Below are 23101 nucleotides of genomic sequence, written 5' to 3' on the forward strand. Positions count from 1 at the left end.
TGGAAGTGGGAAGGAAATGGGGAAGAAAATGCTACTTTCGCACACGCAAAAACGCATTTTTTAATTTGTTGAATATTACGTTGTATGCTGGGTAACTTTCGGTGTTGGACCCCGGAATCATTTCACCGGCATTATCACCTTCATCTCATTCAGACGCTAAATAACCTAAGCTGTTGATAAAGCGTCGTAAAATAACCTACTAAAATAATAAAAATATATATATTACGTTGTATTTCGTGTAAAGCGATAAAGTTCCTGATGCAAAACTACAGGAAAAGAAATATCAGAATTTGTCTAGTTACACAGGGGAGGGAGGCCGCGAAGGATTCGGTCAGTCGATGCTTTTCCCTGCGCCATTCCTTAGAAGCAAAATGTTATTGTATACTCAATAGCAAAATGAGGCCTAGCAGTGTACACAGCTCTCCAGGCCAGACCAGCATAAATCAAGATTAAACAACTGACTATAGTGTACACAGTGGCGACGTCACTACGAGCCGCCACTGCGCGTGATTACGATGTCACGATTGGACGTGAAAGCGAGCGCAAGGTCGACGCGGTGATAATGAGTGGCGTTCACCAGTTGAGCATGGGCCAGCACGACGTCGAACCACTGCCCCAGGACCCCCTGCTCCAGGTGCGTACACTTTCAAATTTAAAATTAGATTTGCCGAGGTTCAGTGCAGTAGGAGCGGCTTCATGCTGAGTGAAGTGACGTCGTGGCAGTAGGCGAGCTGTGACCTATTTAATTGCACTTCATTGTTGATTGTTGATTATTCAGCACAGAGTTCTGAAATTGCGTGTTCGAAAAACTCTAGAATTCAAATAACATTACGAGACGAGCCCTCGAATAGTGGATGCACTCGCAGATATAGGTTATCGTTATCAGTGATGACTGACTTATCAAAACAAGATAACTTAATTGTGTTAAAGAGTGTGATTAGTGGGGGTAGAATCATGTAGTATATGCAACAACGTGAATATTAAAAAAATAGCTAAAATTTATTTAATACCTGTGGGCAACACATTAACGTTTAGGGGGCAATTTCATAGACAAGGCCCACGGTTCCTGTAACTATTAATAAATAAAACTCTTCAACATCCATAATTACATGAGAATTTGAATTATAGCCAAGATCAGTTAGAATGCGGAAAAAATAAATCCTAAATACAGAAAGTTAGAAAAACAGTCAATAATCTAAGAGGTTACAGTATTCTATTCATCAAAACAAGAAAACAAAGTCTAATAAAGATGAATCGTAAAATGAAGAACAGAGTATCTTGTAATGTGAACTCTTTGCTTATTTCTATTTGGGTATACAGTATCATTTCGGAAATGCAGTAAGCAAAATTCTAGTGAGATGTGCAGTCATTTGGTCTCTGCAGTAAACAGTATACCCAATAAGAAAGAAGCAAAGAGCTCACATCAGAAGATATGCTGCTCTTACAATACCAATTGTTTCGTACAAAACTTTATTTGTATATTACACTTTTAATTAATTTATTAGACATTTTCTTCCTTTGATGAAAACTACCACCTCTCATAATGTTTTCTTTTTTTTATGGAAAACACTTGAGCATCGGCTGTGCTGTTGATGAACACGTAGGCCTGCTCATGTCTCGTTTTAGGACGGATGTTTATTAGAGTTTGTTTTCTTCTTTTGATTAACACTGCAGCCTCTCAAAATATTGAATGTTTTTTAACCTTCTGTATAAAAAGAAGAAAAATTCTGAAGAGACTTAAAATTCCCAAACAAATTATCTTATGAACCGAAATGGTAAAAATGCAGAGTTGTGCCTTAACAGTAAATGCCAGGCTGTTACATTCATGATTACGTACTGGAGGTGAAAGCTTACAGCATGGCGGTCTCACGTAATGCAGTACCTCGACTGAATCTGTTCATATAAGCCTATGTAACTGAGTTTCAGGGACTACGCTTATTTTCAATTCAAATTCCGAATAGTTTATCTTGCATACAAGAATGAAATACGTGAAATGACAACTGACGTCATCCTAACAGTATGAGACCAGCCGGTACCTCACGCCGGAGACCCAGTCAGATGTTGCGGACGGTGTTTTAACGGAATAATCTTATTTTCTCTGCCAGTGTTGCATAATCATCATCGTGGTGTGCCGCTGGCCACGTACAGCACTGCGAAGTGATTTACAGTTTTGTCACGTCACTCTCCAAGGTAGATGGAGTATCAACAAGCAAAGAATCTGCCAGTGGAAAAGGAAAGTGAATAAACTCGTGGAAGGTGAATGTTTAAAATTTCTTAAACAAAAGCATAAAATCGGAATTTTCTGATCCGCTGAGCATTTCGCATACATTCAGTTCTTGTTTCATCCCCGTTTGTAGTTTGTCAAATTGTCAGCGTACGTACAGGACGCGATAGTAATGCACTGTAAACCGAAATAAGGAGACAGACTCTCGTTTCGAGGATTGCATTGTCTAAGCACCGGCCTGCGTTGTACAGAGTGATTTATATAGAACTGACACATTTCTTTCATTAATTGTTTCAAAAGGAATTGTGCTAGCGACAACTTATTATACCTAAAATGTAGAGGAATTTTGGGAGATTATTTACCTCTATAGCAAATGTTGACCGGCGTTGTCAAATCCGGAGATCTCGGTGGCCACAGGTTCCTGGAAATTATTCGGTCGTCACATAACCGGATAAATGGAACCATGCTCCATCTGTGAACCATGTGATGGACAATATGGTAGGATTTTGCACAATGAACGTCTGAAACCAACGACAATAATTCAATCTTTTATCCTTATCTGGTTCCTGTAGCTGATGAACAAGCGTAACCCTATATGGCTTTAGGCTCTCTGATACATTGAGTAGGTGTACCCTGTCTCCTGCGACAAACGTCTTAATGATTTTTTGGGTGACTGCTCCAGTCGTGCTCTTACGTCAACAACAACCGTGGGAAGCCTAGGTGAACGATGCTTGCCCTTTTCACTCACCAGAGATCCAGTTGTTTCCAATTTGTTTACCAGTCCCAGTATTGTGTTTCTTTTGGGAGGATTGCGAACACCAAATTCTCTCTGGTATGCCCTTTGAGTAGCTGTAATTGAATTCGTAATCCAGTATTTCTTCACAAGGAAGAGTCGTTGATTTAATGTGTACTGCATTTTCACGTTGACACAAAATGTCGAAAATAGCTGCCAACAATAGGAATAAAACATAAACATCTGCGCATCTAGTGACAAGGAATCGAAACTCCAGAACATCCTGCCATATTATCCATCACATGGTTCACAGATGAAGCATGGTTCCATTTATCCGGTTATGTGACGACCGAATAATTTCCAGGAACCTGTGGCCACCGAGATCTCCGGATTTGACAACGCCGGACAACATTTGCTATAGAAGTAAATAATCTCCCAAAATTCCTCTACATTTTAGGTATAATAAGTTGTCGCTAGCACAATTCGTTTTGAAGCAATTAATGAAAGAAATGTGTCAGTTCTATATAAATCACTCTGTACGTTACGTAGAGTATTCGTAAGAGCTATGAGTACACGGGGTGGCCTGGGGGATAATCCCTCCCCCCCGGAGATTTCAGACTTTTTAAACTTACTTACAAATGACTTTTAGACAACCCTGAGGTTCATAAATGAATAAGTAATATTTGTACAACTATTATATAGGGGAGACTGTTGTAACTTTAAACACTTTTCACATTTTATTTTTTTTTTAATTTTGGGAAATGATGTTTTTTAAATTAAAAAATACTTTAAATAAATAATTATTGAAGATTCCTTTACAACTTCGTGTATATATTTTACTGTTCTACACATCTATTAAGGATGGAAAAAATAAAGTGTAATATGTTCAAAGGTACAACAGGTTCATGTACCTTAGAACATACCCTCTTGTAAGTTGGCACACATGTAATATAGGTGGGAATATAGCTGTAAGAACTGACAATCATATTTAAAATGTATTTGCCATCATAAACCAGAGCAGGCTTCTCTGATTGAGATTTTATTTCCTGGAGGAGCCATAACTGCTTCAACAGCTTTCTTCAAGGCATCCGGATCAATTGGGGGACCTCTTAATTCCAGATTTAGTTCGTGGCATGATCTTAAAATAAAATAAAGACAAAAACCAATAGTATTATGTACCTTGGAACATGTTCCGTGGTACTAGATGTTCTGTGTTCAAAGGTACAACAGGGTGCACGTTTAAACAAATATGGCTACCAAAACTATAGATTCGAATAAATCATGGAAATTAAAATATGTTATTACTCACCAGATGATACGGAACACACTGTACTTAATGGATGGTAACAAATACAATCTGGTTTTATGTTAGATAACATATACCAATGAACGAAATATTTACTTTTGGTACTAAAAAAGATTCTTTCGTTCACGGAACTCACATTTTGCAATAAATCAAACCAAAACTACGACCAGAGCTACTTAGCGACTTTCCCTACAATCTACTTCAGTTTGAGTCCTCTAGGTAGTCGCAAAAAATAAAAAACAAAAAATGTTCAAAGGTGCACTATGCTAAAGGTACAACAGTCTCCCCTACGGTAATATTATTTTATTTGTGAAATGTGTTTTTAAGACGATGCCGTGTTTTATTCTGAATTGTTCCTTAGTCAGTAGAACTGCCCCCGTGTTTTGACAAGCGTGAGCGCAGTAGCAGCTCGGAGACATAATTATGGTTTATTTAACGACGCTCGCAACTGAAGAGGTTGTATCAGCGTAGCCGGTGTGCCGGAATTTTGTCCCCAAAGAGTTCTTTTACATGCCAGTAAATCTACTGACATGAGCCTGTGGCATTTAAACACACTTAAATGCCATCGACCTGGGCCGGGATCGAACCCGGAACCTCGAGCATAGAAGGCCAGCGCTATACCGACTACGCTACCCAGGCCGAGCAGCTCGGAGATGATAGATCAGCCCTGGGCATAAAGGGCAAGGAAAAAGAAAAGGAGATATCCCTACCCATGTCCTTTCCGCTTTAGTAAAGCACTGTGCATCAGTGCTGGATTTTAGTCGACTAGAGAAAGCCGAAAACTATTATGCATGCCTTATACAATCCGTCACTCAGCAATACTTGCCTTCAGGTCTACATAACTGTCTTAGCCGGGGAAGGTGAAGTGGGGAGTTAATTGGTAGTCTGCAGTACTCCCCACCAACTTTGTACGAACATGCTGGCCATGTGAAGGTGTAGGAATAGATACAGTTTTAATGGAGTTGTTTTACGACGCTTTATCAAGTGCTATGGTTCAGTGGCGTAGCATGAAATTTTGAGCAGGGGAAGCTAACTCAAGTTGTCTTTCATGCAATATGAGAAAACGTATTACAAAAATACAGTCTTAAATAAATAGTAGTCAATGTCAAGTCAGCAGTCCGAAGATTGGTTGGAACATCGTAAGTAACACCAATAAGGCATGACCTCAAATGATACGTAATAAAATATGGTTTCACGGTTTACACATATCTCTTAACAAATAGATACGTAGGCTCTACGTATAACATTAGCTCACTCCCTGTCATACTTAGATAAATCACAATATTAGTATCATTACGTAAGTATGCGTCTGTCTTTTGGTTGTGTCCTTCATTGACAGCAAGGGAGTCGGTCATTTCTTTTTTAAATCACACTTTTGTTCCTAAGTCAGTCTTGATAATACAATTGTCCTAAAAAAAATTCAAGTAAATTAGTGTCAGGAACTGTTATTTCGCTCATTATTTATTATATCAGCCACAATGCACACTAACACTTCAACTAAACACAACTGACGAAAAGGAATAACTCGGAAACTACTTATTTTCAATGTCAAAGCTAGCTTCTTGCGAGCCTTGCGACTAGGGTAGTTTAGTTAGAAAGGGATGGAAAATCTGCGGGGTGGATTACACAGAAGAAACCAGTCTGCTTGGAAGCTGGTGTGTGCAGGCTTCTTATTTACTGCTGCATCACGAATCATCCTGAGCTGCCGCATCACAATATTTAACGCGTAAATATAAATTCTATTAAAATTAATAAATAATTTTGTCCATAAACTGCAGGTTTATTATGAAATTATTATTAACTGGGGAAGCTAAGCTTTTTAGCTTACATTGACGCTACGCCACCGCTATGGTTATCTAGCGTCTAAGTGAAATGATGATGACTCCAGCGAAATGAGTCCAGGCTCCAGCGCCGAAAGTTACTAAGCAATTTGCTCTTAATGGGTTGAGGGAAAACCCCGGGAAAAACCTCAACCAGGTAACTTGTCCCAACCAGGATTGGAACCCAGGCCCGCTCGTTCCACGGTCAGACATGCTAAGCGTAACTTATCGACCACGTGAAAGAATACAGATTGAAAGGAAGCAATACAAAAGTAATTTATTACAGAGTGTGCGCATGCGCAGTGCGTATACCGAGGCTCCGCTAGCCTCATGTCTAAAGGCTTAAGGCTGGTTGACAATAAACCGGGAATGCAAGCTGCAACGAGAACGAGAATGGAAATATTGTTAAAATAAATATGTTTAAATGTGAGCATTCACAATCAACTTTCACGTTCCCGTTCCCGATCTCCGGCGAACTTCTCGTTGATTGTGAATGCTCACATTTAAATACATTCATTTTAGCATTATCTCCGTTCTCGTTCTTGTTGTCGTTTCCGTTTCCGGTTTATTGTGAACCAGCCTTTATTTCGTAAATCTGCTCTACAGTTAGGCTGTGGCTGAAGTGTCAGCGCGCCGGTCTTTCATCCAGACGATCGGGGTTCGATTCCCGGCCAGGTCTTGATAGGATCTGAGATGGAGAAAGCAGACATAGGAGAGAGTTTTTTCTCGGGGTACTCCCGTTTGTGTCTATCACTCCACCTCCCCTTCATTTCATCTATCATTTACGATAGTAAAAATAGGTTGGGGTGAGATCTTGGGGGATTCCGATGCTGATATTATGGGAAGGGCTTGGGGCTCTGGCCCTTGCGGTTTATACAGGGTGATTCACAAGGATTTACCGCCAATTACGGAGCTTATTTCCGAAGATATTCTGAGCAAAAAATGTCATATAAATTTGTCCTAATGTCAATATTTTCAGAGTTACACTGATTTGAAGTTGATAGTAAAATACCTTTTTTTCTTTTGTTTTAAGGGTAAAAAATATTACAAATAGAGAATTAACTATTCAGAAGTGTCATTTCTTTAATTGACTAGTGTTCTGAAGCTAAAATGTGTTGTTAGTTGCTTTGTACATTTGTTTTTCAATTTTTAACTAAAAATGACATTCTTACTTACTTATAAAAAAAATTGTTACAAATCATACGACTTTAGGAACTTGATTCTTTACAGTTTAATTATGCATTCTAATGTACAGTCTTAAAGAATTTACAAGAGTGGCGTGATTTGTAACAGATGTTGTGATAAATTCGTAAGAAAATATAATTTTGTAGTTAAAAATCGAAAAAAAAATTCTGTACGAAGCAAGTATGGAATTCACAACACATTTTTATCTTCAAAATACTAGCTAATTAAAGAAATGATACTCCTGAATAACTTAGTTCATTCTTTATCTGTAATATTCCTTCACCCTTAAAACTCAATAATAATGGGTATTTTACAAACAACTTCAAATTAGCGTAATTCTGAAAATGTTGAGATTAGGACAAATGTTTATATGACATTTTTTGCTCAGAATGTCTTCGAAAATAAGTCCCTTAAGGGACGGTAAATCCTCGTGAATCACCCTGTATAGCTACTTGTGTGCGGATGGGACCTGGCTCTATCAGGGGCTGAGGTAGGATGGCCCACCTTTCAGCATAGGATTTACTGCCATCTGTCGGACATGGACAATAATCAATGAAGCGCATAGAGAGCTCCCAAGTGTACGACCAGTCCCGCGTCCAAATGGCTCATAAGCGAAGATACTTCAGCATTTTATTTCATGTCTAATGGTTACATTTGTGTCCGCAGGTTGGCAGCGGCCAGGCCCCGGGCCCCGAGTGCAGGTGAGCACGAATGACTGTCCTCATGTTGAAGTGCGCCACATTCAGTGTGCAACTTAGGCTACGTACACGTTGGAGCAACGATAAACGATAAAAGAAACGATCTAGCGACGCTTTGGTATTATCAAAGAATCAAGTGTTCATATCGGAGCAACGAGGACGAGGGAAGCGGACATTTTGATTTATCAGTAGAAGATATTCTATGCATCCACTTAATGAAAGAAGATTATAGGAAATACAGGGACATCATTTTATTTTTACTAACATTTTTAATATTAACTTGCCTATACCTCTGGATCAACGCCGTTTGCTACCCCTTCCACGACTGGAGTTCGATGATACTGGCGTAATATACAAACAAATCACTTTACTGGGTATAGGAGGGGAAAAAAAAGTAGCTCATCCATTTACGTAAACTATGAAATATTGCGCTTTTGTGTTTGATCATTTTCATTAGGTTTTTGTTTAATCAAAATACAGTACAGTATTAACAATGAGTGTTTTTACTCACGAACTGAGCTGTCCATGTTGAACGTATTCATTATGCAGTGTATATTATACTGTCTACAGCACATTAGCGTACAATATAGAGAATGAAGTTAAATTGAAAAATAATCATAATATGAATATTTAAACACATTTTTTAAAATGGTGGCCGTTCATTTCGATACGGGCTTCAGTTCTAATGTGCATATTATCGCACTATAGACTATTGTACCTAATCCCAATTACCAGTTTCGTCCTTCGTACTAGTATCTCGTGTTGAAATAATTCTATAACAGAGTACCTTACGTACTGTAAATTCAACCTTCACTTTTGCCCGATCTGAAAAGATAAAATTACTCACACATGCTATCTACTGTCCGTCCAAGTGGTTATGTCGTAGGGTCGTAGAAAGGGAAGAAATCACGTGACAGTTAATTACTTAACGAGGTCCTTTTATTTAAGTTATTTTAAACAGTTGTATAATAGTACGTAGACGTCCAGTTCCTAACAGAAATTAATGTTGTCAGAAAAGAGCTAAGACAGCCCAGCCACTAGCTGGCGAATAAAAGCTGGTGGGGGAAACCGGGATACGACGTAGGCAAATGGACGACAGTACCTGTGCGAGAATGATTCAATACTGAAATCTCTTTCGTCACTGGAAAACACGAACATATTTTTGGAACGTACTGTTTACTATGACCGTAAGGCTACTATGACTGTATATGCGGTCTTGGATCTGTATGGAGGACGGTTGAACTTCATTAGTAGAAGGGGTGGGAGTGAAGTACATTCAAAAACTCAGGTACAATAAAAACTGAAGTAAAAATAAAATGACGTCCCTGTATCAGCTGCTAAGTTCAAGGTTAATATAACTTAAATACGTACAAAATTAAACCCGTTTCTCATCCCAAAGATAGCATAAATTCGTTGTGTTGTGATTGGTTCTTGTGATTACATAACATAGGACGAATAAATACACAACTGATCAATTTGCCAGTATCTACAGTAATTAATTTAACATGCCGAAATAATAATAAATCGATTAATATTCGGATATATTGACAACCACCGGTAATTATACAGATTAATATTATCTTAATCAGAGATCATATGAACGACAAGAGCGAAGAAAATGGTACTTTTCTTTTTCGTCGCTTTTATCGTGTATCTTCGCTTTTATCGTTACTCCAATATGCACACCTCAATGACAATGCATGCTTCAATTCTCTCTGATATAGCATCGCTGCTTCTTTTATCGTTTATCGTCGCTCCAACGTGTACGTACCCTAATTCGCCACCGTGGAACAGGCTTGATGTCATTAATTTGCCTATCAGTCACTCGAACAACGAAGGAATATACATATGGGGTTAAAAAAAGGCATTCAATATCTAGGGAGGTGGTTGTAATCAAAATAAAAGAAAAGTTTAATAAACATGGGGTCTGAAATTAAATTTTGTATGAAAAATGACTTTGAATATCGGTATTGCAAGAACTGCATATCTTGTAATCTCAGATCTTCGCTTATTATTTATTGGGTGTATTTCTAAACAAAGAAGTGCCCAGGTTCTGGATTTTAGTAATAGACATTCCGGTAGACATCACCATCACCATCACCTCCATTTCCACAGGAATATAGTCCACACCTGTGGAGTAACGGTCAGCGCGTCTGGCTGCGAAACCAGGTGGCCCGGGTTCGATTCCCGGTCGGGGCAAGTTACCTGGTTGAGGTTTTTTCCGGGGATTTCCCTCAACCCAATACGAGCAAATGCTGAGTAACTGGGTGCTGGACCTTGGACTCATTTCACCGGCATTATCACCTTCATCTCATTTAGACGCTAAATAACCTGAGATGTTGATAAAGCGTCGTAAAATAACCTAATAAAATAAAAATAAATACATGTTCTGCCCACGGACAGGTCTTTCACTGCAAACCCAGCATTCTCCAATCTTTCCTATTTTCTGCCTTCCTCTTAGTCTCCTCATATGATCCACATATCTTAATGTTGTCTATCATCTGATATCTTCTTCTGCCCCGAACTTTTCTCCCGTTCACCATTCCTTCCAGTGCATCCTTCAGTAGGCAGTTTCTTCTCAGCCAGTGACCCAGCCTATTCCTTTTCCTCTTCCTGATCAGTTTCAGCATCATTCTTTCTTCACCCACTCTTTCCAACACAGCTTCGTTTCTTATTCTGTCTGTCCACTTCACACGGTCCATTCTTCTCTATATCCACGTTTCAAATGCTTCTATTCGTGATCTATGAAGTTTTTTTACTTGGTTATTTAGCGACGCTGTATGAACTACGAGGTTATTTATCGTCGATGGGATTGGTGATAGTGAGATGATATTTCGCGAGATGAGGCCGAGGATTCGCCATAGATTACCTGGTATTTGCCTTACAGTTGAGGAAAATACCAACTAGGTAATCAGTTCAAGCGGAAATCGAACCCGGATCGGCAGGCAAGTGCCTTAGCCGACTGAGCTACGCCGGTGGCTCCCACTATGAAATTGTTTAAATATGAAGAAAATATGATTTTTTATAAATGCAAAATTTGACAACAATATGGAAAACATAAAAGTTCCCTGGCATCGTCCGACCTCGAAAAATAGTACCCTGGCATCGCCAGGTCTGAAATACACCCCTGGATGTACAGTGTCATATCGGAAATTACGGTAAACAAAGGGGCAACAAGGTGTGGTGCGTGACTATGAATGGACATCTACGTTGTTGATGAACAAGTACACTCTACCACGGAAGATATTAATTCTAACACTCATGTCTTGATTTAATAAATATACTACCACCTTTCAGAATATTGAATGTTTTTTTTAACCTTACATAGGCCTACATTCAGTGAATGCGATACTGAAATAGGCCTAGTTGTGCGAACATTTGCCAAATTATTTTGTTCACAATGTAGTGCAATCTGGAAAGAGTTGAATGTTGACAAATCATCAATGTAGAACACATCGCATTCTACCCAAAACATGATATTCGTACGTAAAAATTTTTCCCCGTGGACAAGTAACCAATCAAAACTCGACTGTTGAAGATGAGTCATGGTGCTTGGCGCCATCTGTCAGTCGAGTTCTAATCGTGCCTCCAGTCAGATGGTGGACGACGAGCGTTGCCCGCTCCTGCCTCTCAACGGCCACATGTAAGTAACGTCATGTGAAACTCCTTGCTACTGATTTATCACGTGTTTCTATTTAACTGGGCTGTTACGAATGTTAAAATCAATCTGTAAATGAATTATCGGAATAACTCTTACTTTGATAATATTATATCTGTAGTGCTCGGGGAAAGTGACACAAGTCAGTTCCCACAAACCTTTTTTGATAATTTATTGACAACTTACGGAACATCTGCTCGCTTGGAAAAAATACATAGGTATTTCTCCCATTACAATAATTCATACAGAAAAAAATCAAATCTACATAAACCAGTGTAAGTTGTCAATAAATTATCAAAAAAGGTTTGTGGAAACTGACTTATGTCACTTTTTCCAAGCACTGCAGATATTATAGTCTATAATCTTTCTCTTTCTCTTGAAATTACCTAAAATTTCACACTTCTATGTAACGATGATGATTGTGGTGGTGGAGATCAGGATGTTGAACATAATTGTGACTTTTATTATTATTATTATTATTATTATTATTATTATTATTATTATTATTATTATCTATAAATTATTAATAATAAAACTGTAACCAAAATTTTTCAGACAATTTTCACTTTTTGGGAAATAATTGCTGTTTACATGTCTATAATTAACTATCCCGAGACAAAAATCACAATTTTGAAATTTTTGTTTGTTTGTATGTATGTATGTATGTATGTATGTATGTATGTATGTATGTATGTATGTATGTATGTATGTATGTATATCTGGATGTCTGTTATCTTTTCACCTAATAATGACAACCGATTTCTATGAAAATTGGTATATAAATTAAGTTGGGTCCCACTTACGACATTTAAAATACTTTCTTTAAAATGTGGGTTATAAAGGGGGACTGAAGTCAATAAATCGAAATATCTCGCTTACTATTGATTTCTTATAAAACAAATTATATTACAAAATTGTTGCAAAAATGTTTCCGGCAAGTTTTATTCTATACAAAATTTCGATAGGACCAATATTTAACAAGATCTGAGTTCAAACAACAATGCGTTTTATATCCGTGCCGCCTCAGTCAGACTAATGCAATGAAGTGAAAACAGATGACTCTGCGTTTATCTAAGGCGGCCTTGCGCAACAAGCGGAAGATAGTCAATTAACACTTTTTATATGGGTATCATTGTAATCTATTATATGCACATAAATGTTCGTCAATATTAATATGTAAAGAAAGAGTGTTACTTGACCGATTTGGATAATTCTTTCACCATGCCACGATTAACATGGTGTCTTGAGTGGATATTTCATACAAACTTAATTAATGTTATCAACAGACTAATCTCTTACAATTTGTCTAATCAGTTCTAGAATTAATTAAGAAGGATATTCTTAATTATGATATTTCGAACTCCCTTATTTTTTATAAGTGACATAATATACAGGCAAAGAATTATACAAAAGATAATCTAGAGTAATTCAATATATTGTAACCAACTGGTTTTGACTAGTTACCGTACTTCATTCTATGTAATTAAGATCATTCTTACAATTTTTACGTTATTTTCAATAATAATAAGTAAGTTTATCTTACCGTGCTTGATTTGGGAGCATATCCAATTTTCACTAAAATTAAAATGTGATAACAATAAAATTATTATTCTATGTGGACCAAGTAAAGTATAAGTATACATTACCATGCCTCACTAAAAAAAAAAATGTAAGTAAGTAATGAAAATGTGTACTTTACGAAATATTTAATATGTGCCGGTGTATATTAGTAAAATTATTCCATATCTCACTTTCATTGGGTCATGAAATAAAGGAACGCAATCAGACACCAGTCTCGTGTGTAATATGGGAGGATAGCCTATCAAACTTTCAATATTTTTTTTGGTCCATGAAACATAATCGTATTTTTAAGGATGTTTTCGTAAAGGCAAATATTTTTGCTAGAGGCTAGACCAAAAATAAAATACAAATGCAGTAAAAATTAGTAGGCCTATTTTACTACTTACAGGAGAATGGAGAAAGTTACACAACGCAGAGCTGCACGCATTGTATACTTCACCTGACATAATTAGGAACATTAAATCCAGACGTTTGAGATGAGCAGGGCATGTAGCACGTATGGGCGATTCCATAAATGCATATAGAGTGTTAGTTGGGAGGCCGGAGGGAAAAAGAACTTTGGGGAGGCCGAGACGTAGGTGGGAAGATAATATTAAAATGGATTTGAGGGAGGTGGGATATGATGGTAGAGACTGGATTAATCTTGCTCAGGATAGGGACCAATGGCGGGCTTATGTGAGGACGGCAATGAACCACCGGGTTCCTTAAAAACCAGTAAGTAAGTAAGTAAGTAAGTATTTTACTGTGGAGCTCGCTAGACATTTTCATTTCCATTGCTTCAGTTATTGGAGTCATTGTACAAAGTGCAGAGTTCACGAAATGGATTTCCTATGATTATCATTTACCCATATTTGTTCCCTGTGTTTCTTAAAATAATATTTATGTTCAATGTTAATTTTCATTTGTTTTTATTTATGTAAACAATGGTACACAACCTGGGTGGCGTAAGCGGTACGGGTAGAGGCACGGAATGTGTTTTGAGAAAGCCACTGATTTAATTCCCAATATGCTCGATCTATTTAAGATTAAGACAGCAGAGTTTTATGATAATAAATATTAAAAGAATTTTAGTTTTGTCCTTTAAATATGCAGAAATTGATCTGAAAAAATGTAACATTGTAAAATTTCCTTGAGGAACGAAAAGTTACATTTGTTCAGACCAAAGTTTTTCCTGGGATAACGGGTGCCGAGGTCGAGAGCCTTGAAAAGACAATTCAACCGCTGAAGTCGGAGGACCTTCTGCTACTTCTGTAGTTGTGTATTGTCGGTGTAATCGTGGCATAGTTACGGATTTCAGAACAGAGAGGACAAAACAGTGGCTTGTTACGTGTAAAGGCTGGTTCACAATAAACCGGAAACGGAAACTACAACGAGAACGGAAATATTGTTAAAATAAATGCATTTAACATTATTTCCGTTCTCGTTGTCGTTTACGTTCCCGAGGAGGGAGCACTACGAACTAGATGTAATTTCCAGTTCACATCGGCAGACTGCTATACATTACGGTAGGAATACGCGGTTATTTTGATAAGGTTAACCGATTAATTGCCGGTTATTTTCCTTGTCGGTTTAACATGATAACCGATATATACTGAATCAAATACATTTAAGTGTCTCTCAAATGACACAGTTGCTCTTTATTTGCTCTCTGTAGTACTCTTCTTCGTCACTAATGTCACTATGGATTTTTCAATGAAACATGTCAGGGCATTTAGGGCTTCGAACCCGGACCGCCTGCCTAAGGTCTAACCACTCGGTCACCGCATGGGGTATGTTACTTTAAAATGCGTCAGTTGTGTATTCTGGAATGTTGGAGTTTCGCTTTCAGCAAGCGGACTGTAGTGCCGTGATGCCCAATTTGGACAGACATGTTGAACTCACCTCCAAGGTGCTATGGCAGCCGTGGCAAAAACGTGACTCGCGAGACATTGTGGCTCGCAGTGATAGCTGTGCATTTCGCTTGCTTCTAACCTCCCCCAACCCCCACCCTCTCACTCACTGGAGTCAAACTCCGTTCCATTTGTATTTGTCTCTGACCTGCGACTGGCTTATGTCTCTCTCGAAACCATGTAGAAAGTTCCAAGTAGGATGGGAGGACGCATTTTTTTGCTGTCAATATGATGAGAATATTAAATGTATGATTTGTTCACAAGTATTACGAGGAAAACGGTTGTATAACATAAAACGGCATTATACTACATGTTACTGATGAAACATTAAAAGGTTAAGTGTTATTGTTATCATCATCATCATCATCTGTGTACGTCGACTCTTTTTCAGCAGATGTACGAATAATGCGGTTAGCTCTTCAATTTGAACTCATTGATTTACTATGTGATGTCAAATGAAAGCTAGATGTAAGGACTTGACAAATGTTGAACTTTCAAATCTTTGCCAAAAAATAAATATCCGAAGCTTCGTTTTTTCGCTTGCTCTGTTGAAGCCATGTTCGCTACAACTTACGTTTGTGAAAAATTATTTTCAACAATTAAAATAATAAAAACCAAATTTAGATCACGACTGACAGACAAATACCTTCGTGATCAACTACGACTGGCAGTAAGTGACATAATTCCTGATTTTGAAACTCTGTCGCAGAGACATTCTGAAGACAGTTAATTTTAGGTTGTGATATTGTTCATTTATTGTTCATTTCTTTCTTCGTTACACGTACTAAACATTAGTTTGTAGCCTTGTACTGTATAAAATTATATGTAAGTGCTTGACGTAAGGAAAATGAAAATCCGTTAATAAGTCCGACAGTTGCTTCACTTCCCCTTCGGGTGTCCGCCTCCCTCCATAGGTGCTATGCACGTTGCAGGTTACACAGTGGCTCGGTGCACGATTACATTTTCGCCACCGCTGTGTTATGGGACTCTTCTTCCATCCAGTAGGGCAGCTTAAAACTGTACTGAAGTTAGTGTTTGAGTCAGTCAGTTAATGGTTTGTATTGGGAACACATCTGCAGTGGCGGCTGGTATAGATTCGAGAGGATTATTTCTTATGTTCAAGGACGAAAAAGTGCCTTGTTTGTTACGTGCAATGGAAATTACTGTTAGTCACTGTAATATTATCTTAATTGTGCGCTTTTAGAAGCTTAAGGACGAGATAAGTCGTCAGGATGTGCTAGTTAAAAGGTCCTGGAAGAAACATCAAAGTTGAATTCAGTGTTGCCAACTCTGTCAGGTTCCGGCTAACTACTAGAATCCGCTAAACTGATGGGAAAATTTGCCAGAAAAATATTTTATAATTCTATTTACTGTGAAGAATTAATATTTGAGTCAATATTTATTTATTTCCTTCTTTAATCTGCTGCTCTAGACATTTTGAACATTTGCCATTTCTGTTTGGCTTTCCAATATAATTGTGAATTTAATCTTTCCAGTATTTATAAAGTGCAATATTATAAATACGAGTAGATATTTTTTCGATTTCAGTCCCTTGTTAAGCCACTTTTCTGTAACATAAGGCACAATTAATTCTATTACGTATGAATTAACGTATAGCACTCCAGTACACTGTATAATTATGAAAACCTGCTATTATAGGATCGTCCAAGTTTTCTTCCAGAAATGCTCCAGACTTTTGTTTATGTAATTTTGATTTGACTGACAACTTAAATATTGTTCAAGCGGAATGCATATGACGGAACATTAAGAAATACAGTCCCTTGTTACGTCACACACAACAGTTTCATGTAACTTCGATTTTGTAACAATGAATAATCTCGCATTCATTGTACATTTAAAATTTGATTTCCTTTTAAACAGTTGAACAACGTAAGGAATTAGTAATTTAAGAGCTTAAAACAATGGAGTCAAGCAATATAAAAAATCTGCCAGCTTTTCGACAGCGCTGATTGCCGACAAGGATATTTCCCGCTTTAGGAAATTGAAATCGGCTAAGTTCCAATACTAGTTGGAATACACGGAAACATTCCGTCTTCTGGAAGAGATGTTACAGATTCGGAATCCAGTCGCAATGGCTTCAAAACCGTTTGCATCCTGAGTGCAGTCGGCTATCTTTGTCGGAAAGAGAAAGGCTTTTAATCGCAAACTGACCTGACCTGGCTTGACCTGGAGGATAATTGGAAGACATTTTATGCCGATAGATATCGCAGAGAAATTCCACTGTCCACATGAATCGTTCCCTCTCGAACCGATAGTGATGATTATGGCAAGGATATAGCATACTGAAACAAGAAATATGCAAAAACATGCAAAATCCAATTTTTTGTAGAGCTTACTATTTTTTAAAAACAAAACGTGAATTGTATGTCCGGTAGGTATGTATGTTTTTTATTTGACATTAAAGTAATTTTTTGTGTGTATTTTTCTCGTTGAAAAACAGCTTTTCAAGGTTGTCTTTTGATCGTCTGAAATCGTATGAATTGTTTAATTTTCAAAACTGAGGGGAAAAAAACAACTTCTTTCTTTCTTTGCCATTAACCTTAAACGTTCTTGTATTCGTAGCTACCAAAATATACGCGAGCAGTTTTAAACACGTAGGTACTTGTATGTCTTTCACAAAATTGTCAGAAAAGCTTCTCAAAAGTTAGAATGATTCAGCAATAAGTTTCGAGAACGGAAGTCATCACAGCTAGGAAGCTGGTACCGAAAGTGTTAAGTTGTGTGAGATTGGACTATATCTCTACCGAATGAAAAGTAGTAGCGCAGCTTTCAATGTCAGTGAACCAGAACGACAAACATGTACACCCGGGTGGTAACCAAACTTGTGCTCCAATAGTTCAGTCTTAGTACAAGAAATCAATAAACGAATAAAATAATAAAAACAATAATTTGTAATTATAAACTTCGTAACTCCCATCCTAAAAAATTTACTCATACATATAAAAATAACACAAAGTATACAATTATGATTCTAGCCTCATTATAACAAATAATAATGAACATTTTCATTTTATCAAAATAAATACTCCTTTTCTGTTCAGAAAAGAAAAACAATATTTTTATTTTGAACATTTTCGTTCTACGTCACAGTACGTTACTGGAGCAAATCTGAAATATGATGCAGTGTATCTTGCTATCATCAGCTGAACAATCTAAAAGTATGTTGCATATAATATTAAACCCATAATTTTTCATTCGTATTGTAATGAGAGCTAGGAAGTTCGTATCGTAATTCCGATGTTGAACTTGGACTGTAACGCAACCGAATGCATAGCAACAGACCAGCAAAAGACGTTTGACGGCTGATAAATAAACTTGTCTTCAACCAACATTTAACGAAGAATAATCTGGGAAAAAGTAAACGTGTTACACACTTCTGTTTGCATAATTGTTTAATAACAGATGAGTCTACTTTTTGGAATCGTGCATAATATTAACACTACGTAAATACTACAATAATAACAGAATAGCTCACTTTGTTCAGAACCTAAACTATTAATATAAATTAACAATATTCTTCAAACTATTCACGACTGTACACAGCTCATAGAATGATACTAGTTGTTGAATTTCATGCTCTATGTTCGGTTCAAATTTGTCGAGCGTGACAAGAATCGAAGTCTGCTTTGAAGAAGCGGATCTGTCTCGCTCGCTCTGTCTTGCCCCTTGTATGATCTGTGCCTTTTAAATTCGCTGGCCTCTCCTACACTCCTCTCCCAACCCTTCATGATATTTTAGGATTTTAGAACAAATCTTGTGAAATTTTATTTAGATGTAAGACAGGTAATTTTTATTACAAAAAATGAGTAAACTTCGACAGAGATATACGTACACATAGGTACATCACATTATGTTTTAAAATACAGTTACTAGGCTACAACAATCACAGAAAGAAAATAGCTGAAATTACATTCTTGACATAATATTGAAATAAATCGCAGTTGCTCGGTAACTATCTGTGTGACTATACGGATGATAAAAAGTATTACAAGCACTAAGTTCGATTCAAGTTAGTCGAGTTTGACGAAGTTCGATATTCGTCGATGTCCGCTCTGCAGAAGAAGGCCTGTCGTATCTGTTCCACTTTGTCATAAAAATATTCGCTGTCCTCCACTTCCACCACTACTTCATGTCTTATAAATCTTGCGATTAGTTTTTCATATAAAGTAAGACGAAGTTTGCAATGCTTTGTTTCCTCTCTCATGTTTGAACTTTGCACATACTAGTCGGTACTTTGAACATAAACGTTTCTAAATAGCTATATTTTGTTTGATTTATTTATACGTACAGACCACTTTTTTCAATTCTGATTCCTTTCAGTTATAAGCCCTTTTCTCTGCGATAGTTTTGTAAAAACATATAAATATCTTTTTTCTTCCTTTCTCCTTTTTGTTCTCTTGATCACCAGATGAATTTATTATCATACCCTTTTTATTGTGAATTTTATTTAATTTTCGTATTTCTTTTCTTTTTTATTATTTTATTACATTTTGTTATATTCTTCCTTACGTTCTTCATATTAACTATTTGTACTAAATGAGTTGCTTTTACTATATTTCAACGTATTTTACTATATTTTTTTTCTCTTATGGTATTATTTTCATGTTGTTTAGTGTCGATTTGTTATGCTATTATCATTATTTTTTTGTAATATGTTAGTATTCTGTTCTTTAACTTTTTGTTAAATTTTAACTGCTTGTATACTTTGTGATCTGGTAGAGTGTAAGAGAAGGCCCTATGGCCTTAACTCTGCCAGTATAAATTACTATTATTATTATTATTATTATTATTATTATTATTATTATTATTATTATTATTATTATTATTATTATTATTTTGTAATATGTTAGTATTTTCTTCTTTAACTTTTTGTTAAATTTTAACTGTTTGTATACTTTGTGACCTGGTAGAGTGTAAGAGAAGGCCCTATGGCCTTAACTCTGCCAGTATAAATTATTATTATTATTATTATTATTATTATTATTATTATTATTATTACTACTACTACTTATAAAGTATCTATGCGACAAAAAAAAATTATTTAGTCCTGACAGCTCAGCGACGCGAAAGAGGGGAAGTAATAGGGATAGTGGGAAGAGCTCCGGAGTAGATATAAGGGCGAGTGGTCGGTAAAGGAATGTAGTACAGCTTAATTGTACTAGAAACATACCGCTCTACCGCACGCATGACATCCGATCCCTCCAAAAGCAAGCAAGTAACTAACCCAAACACCCCTTGGCGTAACTAAATGGACTCGTCTGATTCAGGCGCACATCTCCGGCGACTGTGGGGACTAAATAATCGTACTGTATATTTATATGCATGTTTAGTCATAAAACAAAATTACCTATACTCATTACCATGCGTAACTTCGCAAGCTATGTTCCTGATATTCTCATGCAGCTAAAGCATAAAGGCACAGGTAGAGGAGGAACTAAGCAGTGGCGGCTCGTGCCTTTCTTGGATGGCTGTTCACAAAAAAAATGAGTAATGAATACATTGATATATTCTCATATAGCTGAGTCACACGTCAGAGATAAACGACTTCTAATATGCGTGTACCAAATCTAGCATATAAACCAAAATTAAAACCATTAAACAAGATTAGGGTAAAATTAATTCATAGGACTCACCTTCACTGCTGTTGTAGATGGTGTTGAAGATCTAGATTTATTTGTAGAGAAACTCCATCCACCTAGTTTTGAGAGATGCAAACTTATCAATAACTTTATTATTGAAGTCTCTAATGTCGTTAACAAGTTTTATTTCCACTGCCAACATAGCCAATGTACTTAATCGGTCTTCTGTCATGGTGCGGAGGAATGCTTTAATCTTCTTTTAATTTAACACACAATTTCACACGCGTCCGTCTCCAATCTTCAAGTGTTACTGTTTCAACTTTCAATACTCACGAATGCAGCTTGTATTTTTCTTACTTTGCTGAGGAAAAGACAACAGAATCAGCCCCCGCGCATAACGGTATTTTGAAAAGAAAGAGTAAAGAGAGAAAACGAGGAAAGAGGGAGAAAGGAACAGGATGCCAGACCCAAGGGAGATGGAGCATCTCTGTTTCTCTGTCATTAGCACGTTAAGACCTGTGCGAGCAGAGCTATTGTAACCATTGTAACAAACCAGAAAATATTCTCGCCTCAGGCTATTCCACCCTGCTAGAGAAAAATTGTGCGAGCTGCTGTCAACCTGTCCAATGGAGATTTAAAGACACACGACACACGAACAGGACATTCTCTCGAGATAAAAATGCAGGAACGTCATTGCACATTGGAAAGTAATAGATGTTATAATATTAATACAGTAATATGTATGATTATTGTTGGTTTTTAAGGTGTTCACGTGCTCCTGTGCTCATATAGAGGAACCGCCGCTGGAACTAAGGAGAATGGCACCGAACATAAGTAAGGAAGGTGAAAGAGTGAACAAACGCAAAGGTAGCTTCAGTTCTACAAAGACTCGGCAAATTGAACCGAACATAAGGCCTCTTACCGGTTTTAATGGACTCGGCTATTTTAGTTTACATGCTTCACTTCCACGTACTGCTGGATGCCTATGGAGTAGGGCGAACTTTGTAGTATCTTGATATCCCCTCTCATGTTCGAACATTGCACGACTCTATTGTTTATGTGAACTGTGTAGCGAGCGGGAGCAGGACGAGGCGTGGGTGACATCTGTACTCAACTGAAATCTACTGGTTTGTCCACACCTGTGGAGTAACGGTTAGCGCGTCTGGCCGCGAAACCAGGTGGGCCGCGTTCGATTCCCGGTCGGGGCAAGTTACCTGGTCGAGGTTTTTTTTCGGGGTTTTCCCTCAACCCTATATGAGCAAATGCTGGGTAACTTTCGGTGCTGGACCCCGGACTCATTTCACCGGCATTATCACCTTCATTTCATTCAAACGCTAAATAACCTAACAGTAAAATGTTGATAAAGCATCGTAAAATAACCTACTGAAATAAAAAAATAAAATGTACTGGTTTGGTACGAACTTCCTATCTATGGTCATCATTAGACTTCGTGGAATTGCCACGAGAATCGCAAGGTTTACTGCGCACGCAGTATAAACTGTATGAGAAGAGGGCGTGCAATGGATGGAGTATGCCTCTGATGTAAACACTGAGCAGTATACTGCGGTTACAATAAAACCTGTATCCTGCATTCAAGAAATATAATGAATGATCATTGAAGTAGGAAATGTCTAAACATGTAAATACACAATTATTTTACAGTGAGATATATTAACTCTTAAAATTTAATGTAGGATACATCATCCTTGAATATGTGCATTGCAGTGAAGAGTTACGTACATTTTGAGCGACTGCAAGGTAACCTCCTCCGATGGTCACTTAAACAGTTTTTATTTTGGGAAAATGTACGTTCGACATCACACGATGTAATACGTACATATTTGAAGAACGGAAAGTCACTACTTTTTAGTACACCAACTTCAGATGTCTTGTCGTGACCTGATAGTACATCATTTATAATACGAAGTTGTGAATAGCCAGAATTTTTAGCAATAATGTTTCTCAACTTACATTTCACTTTTTCTGAGATTAATGAATTGTTATTTTGGATAACGGTTTGTGATACTTTATCCACTATATTAAGGGCTTCTGAAAGTTGTAGTTTAGACGATTCTAACAGGATGATGCTTTTGGACACGATTTAAAAATTAGAATCAATTAACAGAATATCTTCCAATAGCTGTTCAGAAGACAATGATTTTACAGCTGCAACAGCGGAACTGTCTGTCCTATCCAATGCATCAATGACCTCCATTATTTTCACGTAATGTTATTATTACCAGCATCCAACCACGTTCCCCAACGGGTCCAGACTGGCTGCGGGGGTAAGGGTATTCCAGGGGCAATTGTTTGGAACAGCAACACTCTCATTGTAGTATGTTTGATTTAATTCTTGTCTGCACTGAACAAATGTTAAGCTTTGACTATTCCAACCACAGTAATGCAA

The 23101-nt window shown here is 37.2% G+C and overlaps 1 protein-coding gene across 6 annotated transcripts in view; it reads left to right on the forward strand.

Annotated features, from left to right (window-relative positions):
- The first annotated feature begins 510 nt into the window (after positions 1-510).
- Positions 511-23101, forward strand: part of LOC138700874 (ATP-dependent translocase ABCB1-like) — a 73204-nt gene continuing 50613 nt past the window's right edge. For 2 of the 6 annotated variants that reach the window (XM_069827258.1, XM_069827260.1), the window contains exons 1-2: positions 511-634; positions 7935-7969. In XM_069827258.1, the coding sequence (XP_069683359.1) occupies positions 563-634; positions 7935-7969 (107 nt within the window). In that variant the 5' untranslated portion in view covers positions 511-562. Of the gene's footprint in view, positions 635-7934; positions 7970-11496; positions 11610-23101 lie in introns of those variants that run through there. The other 4 variants (XM_069827259.1, XM_069827261.1, XM_069827262.1 and 1 more) reach the window with 3 other exon arrangements.

The sequence above is a fragment of the Periplaneta americana genome, chromosome 6 (assembly GCF_040183065.1).
Source record: "Periplaneta americana isolate PAMFEO1 chromosome 6, P.americana_PAMFEO1_priV1, whole genome shotgun sequence".
Classification (NCBI taxonomy): domain Eukaryota; kingdom Metazoa; phylum Arthropoda; class Insecta; order Blattodea; family Blattidae; genus Periplaneta; species Periplaneta americana.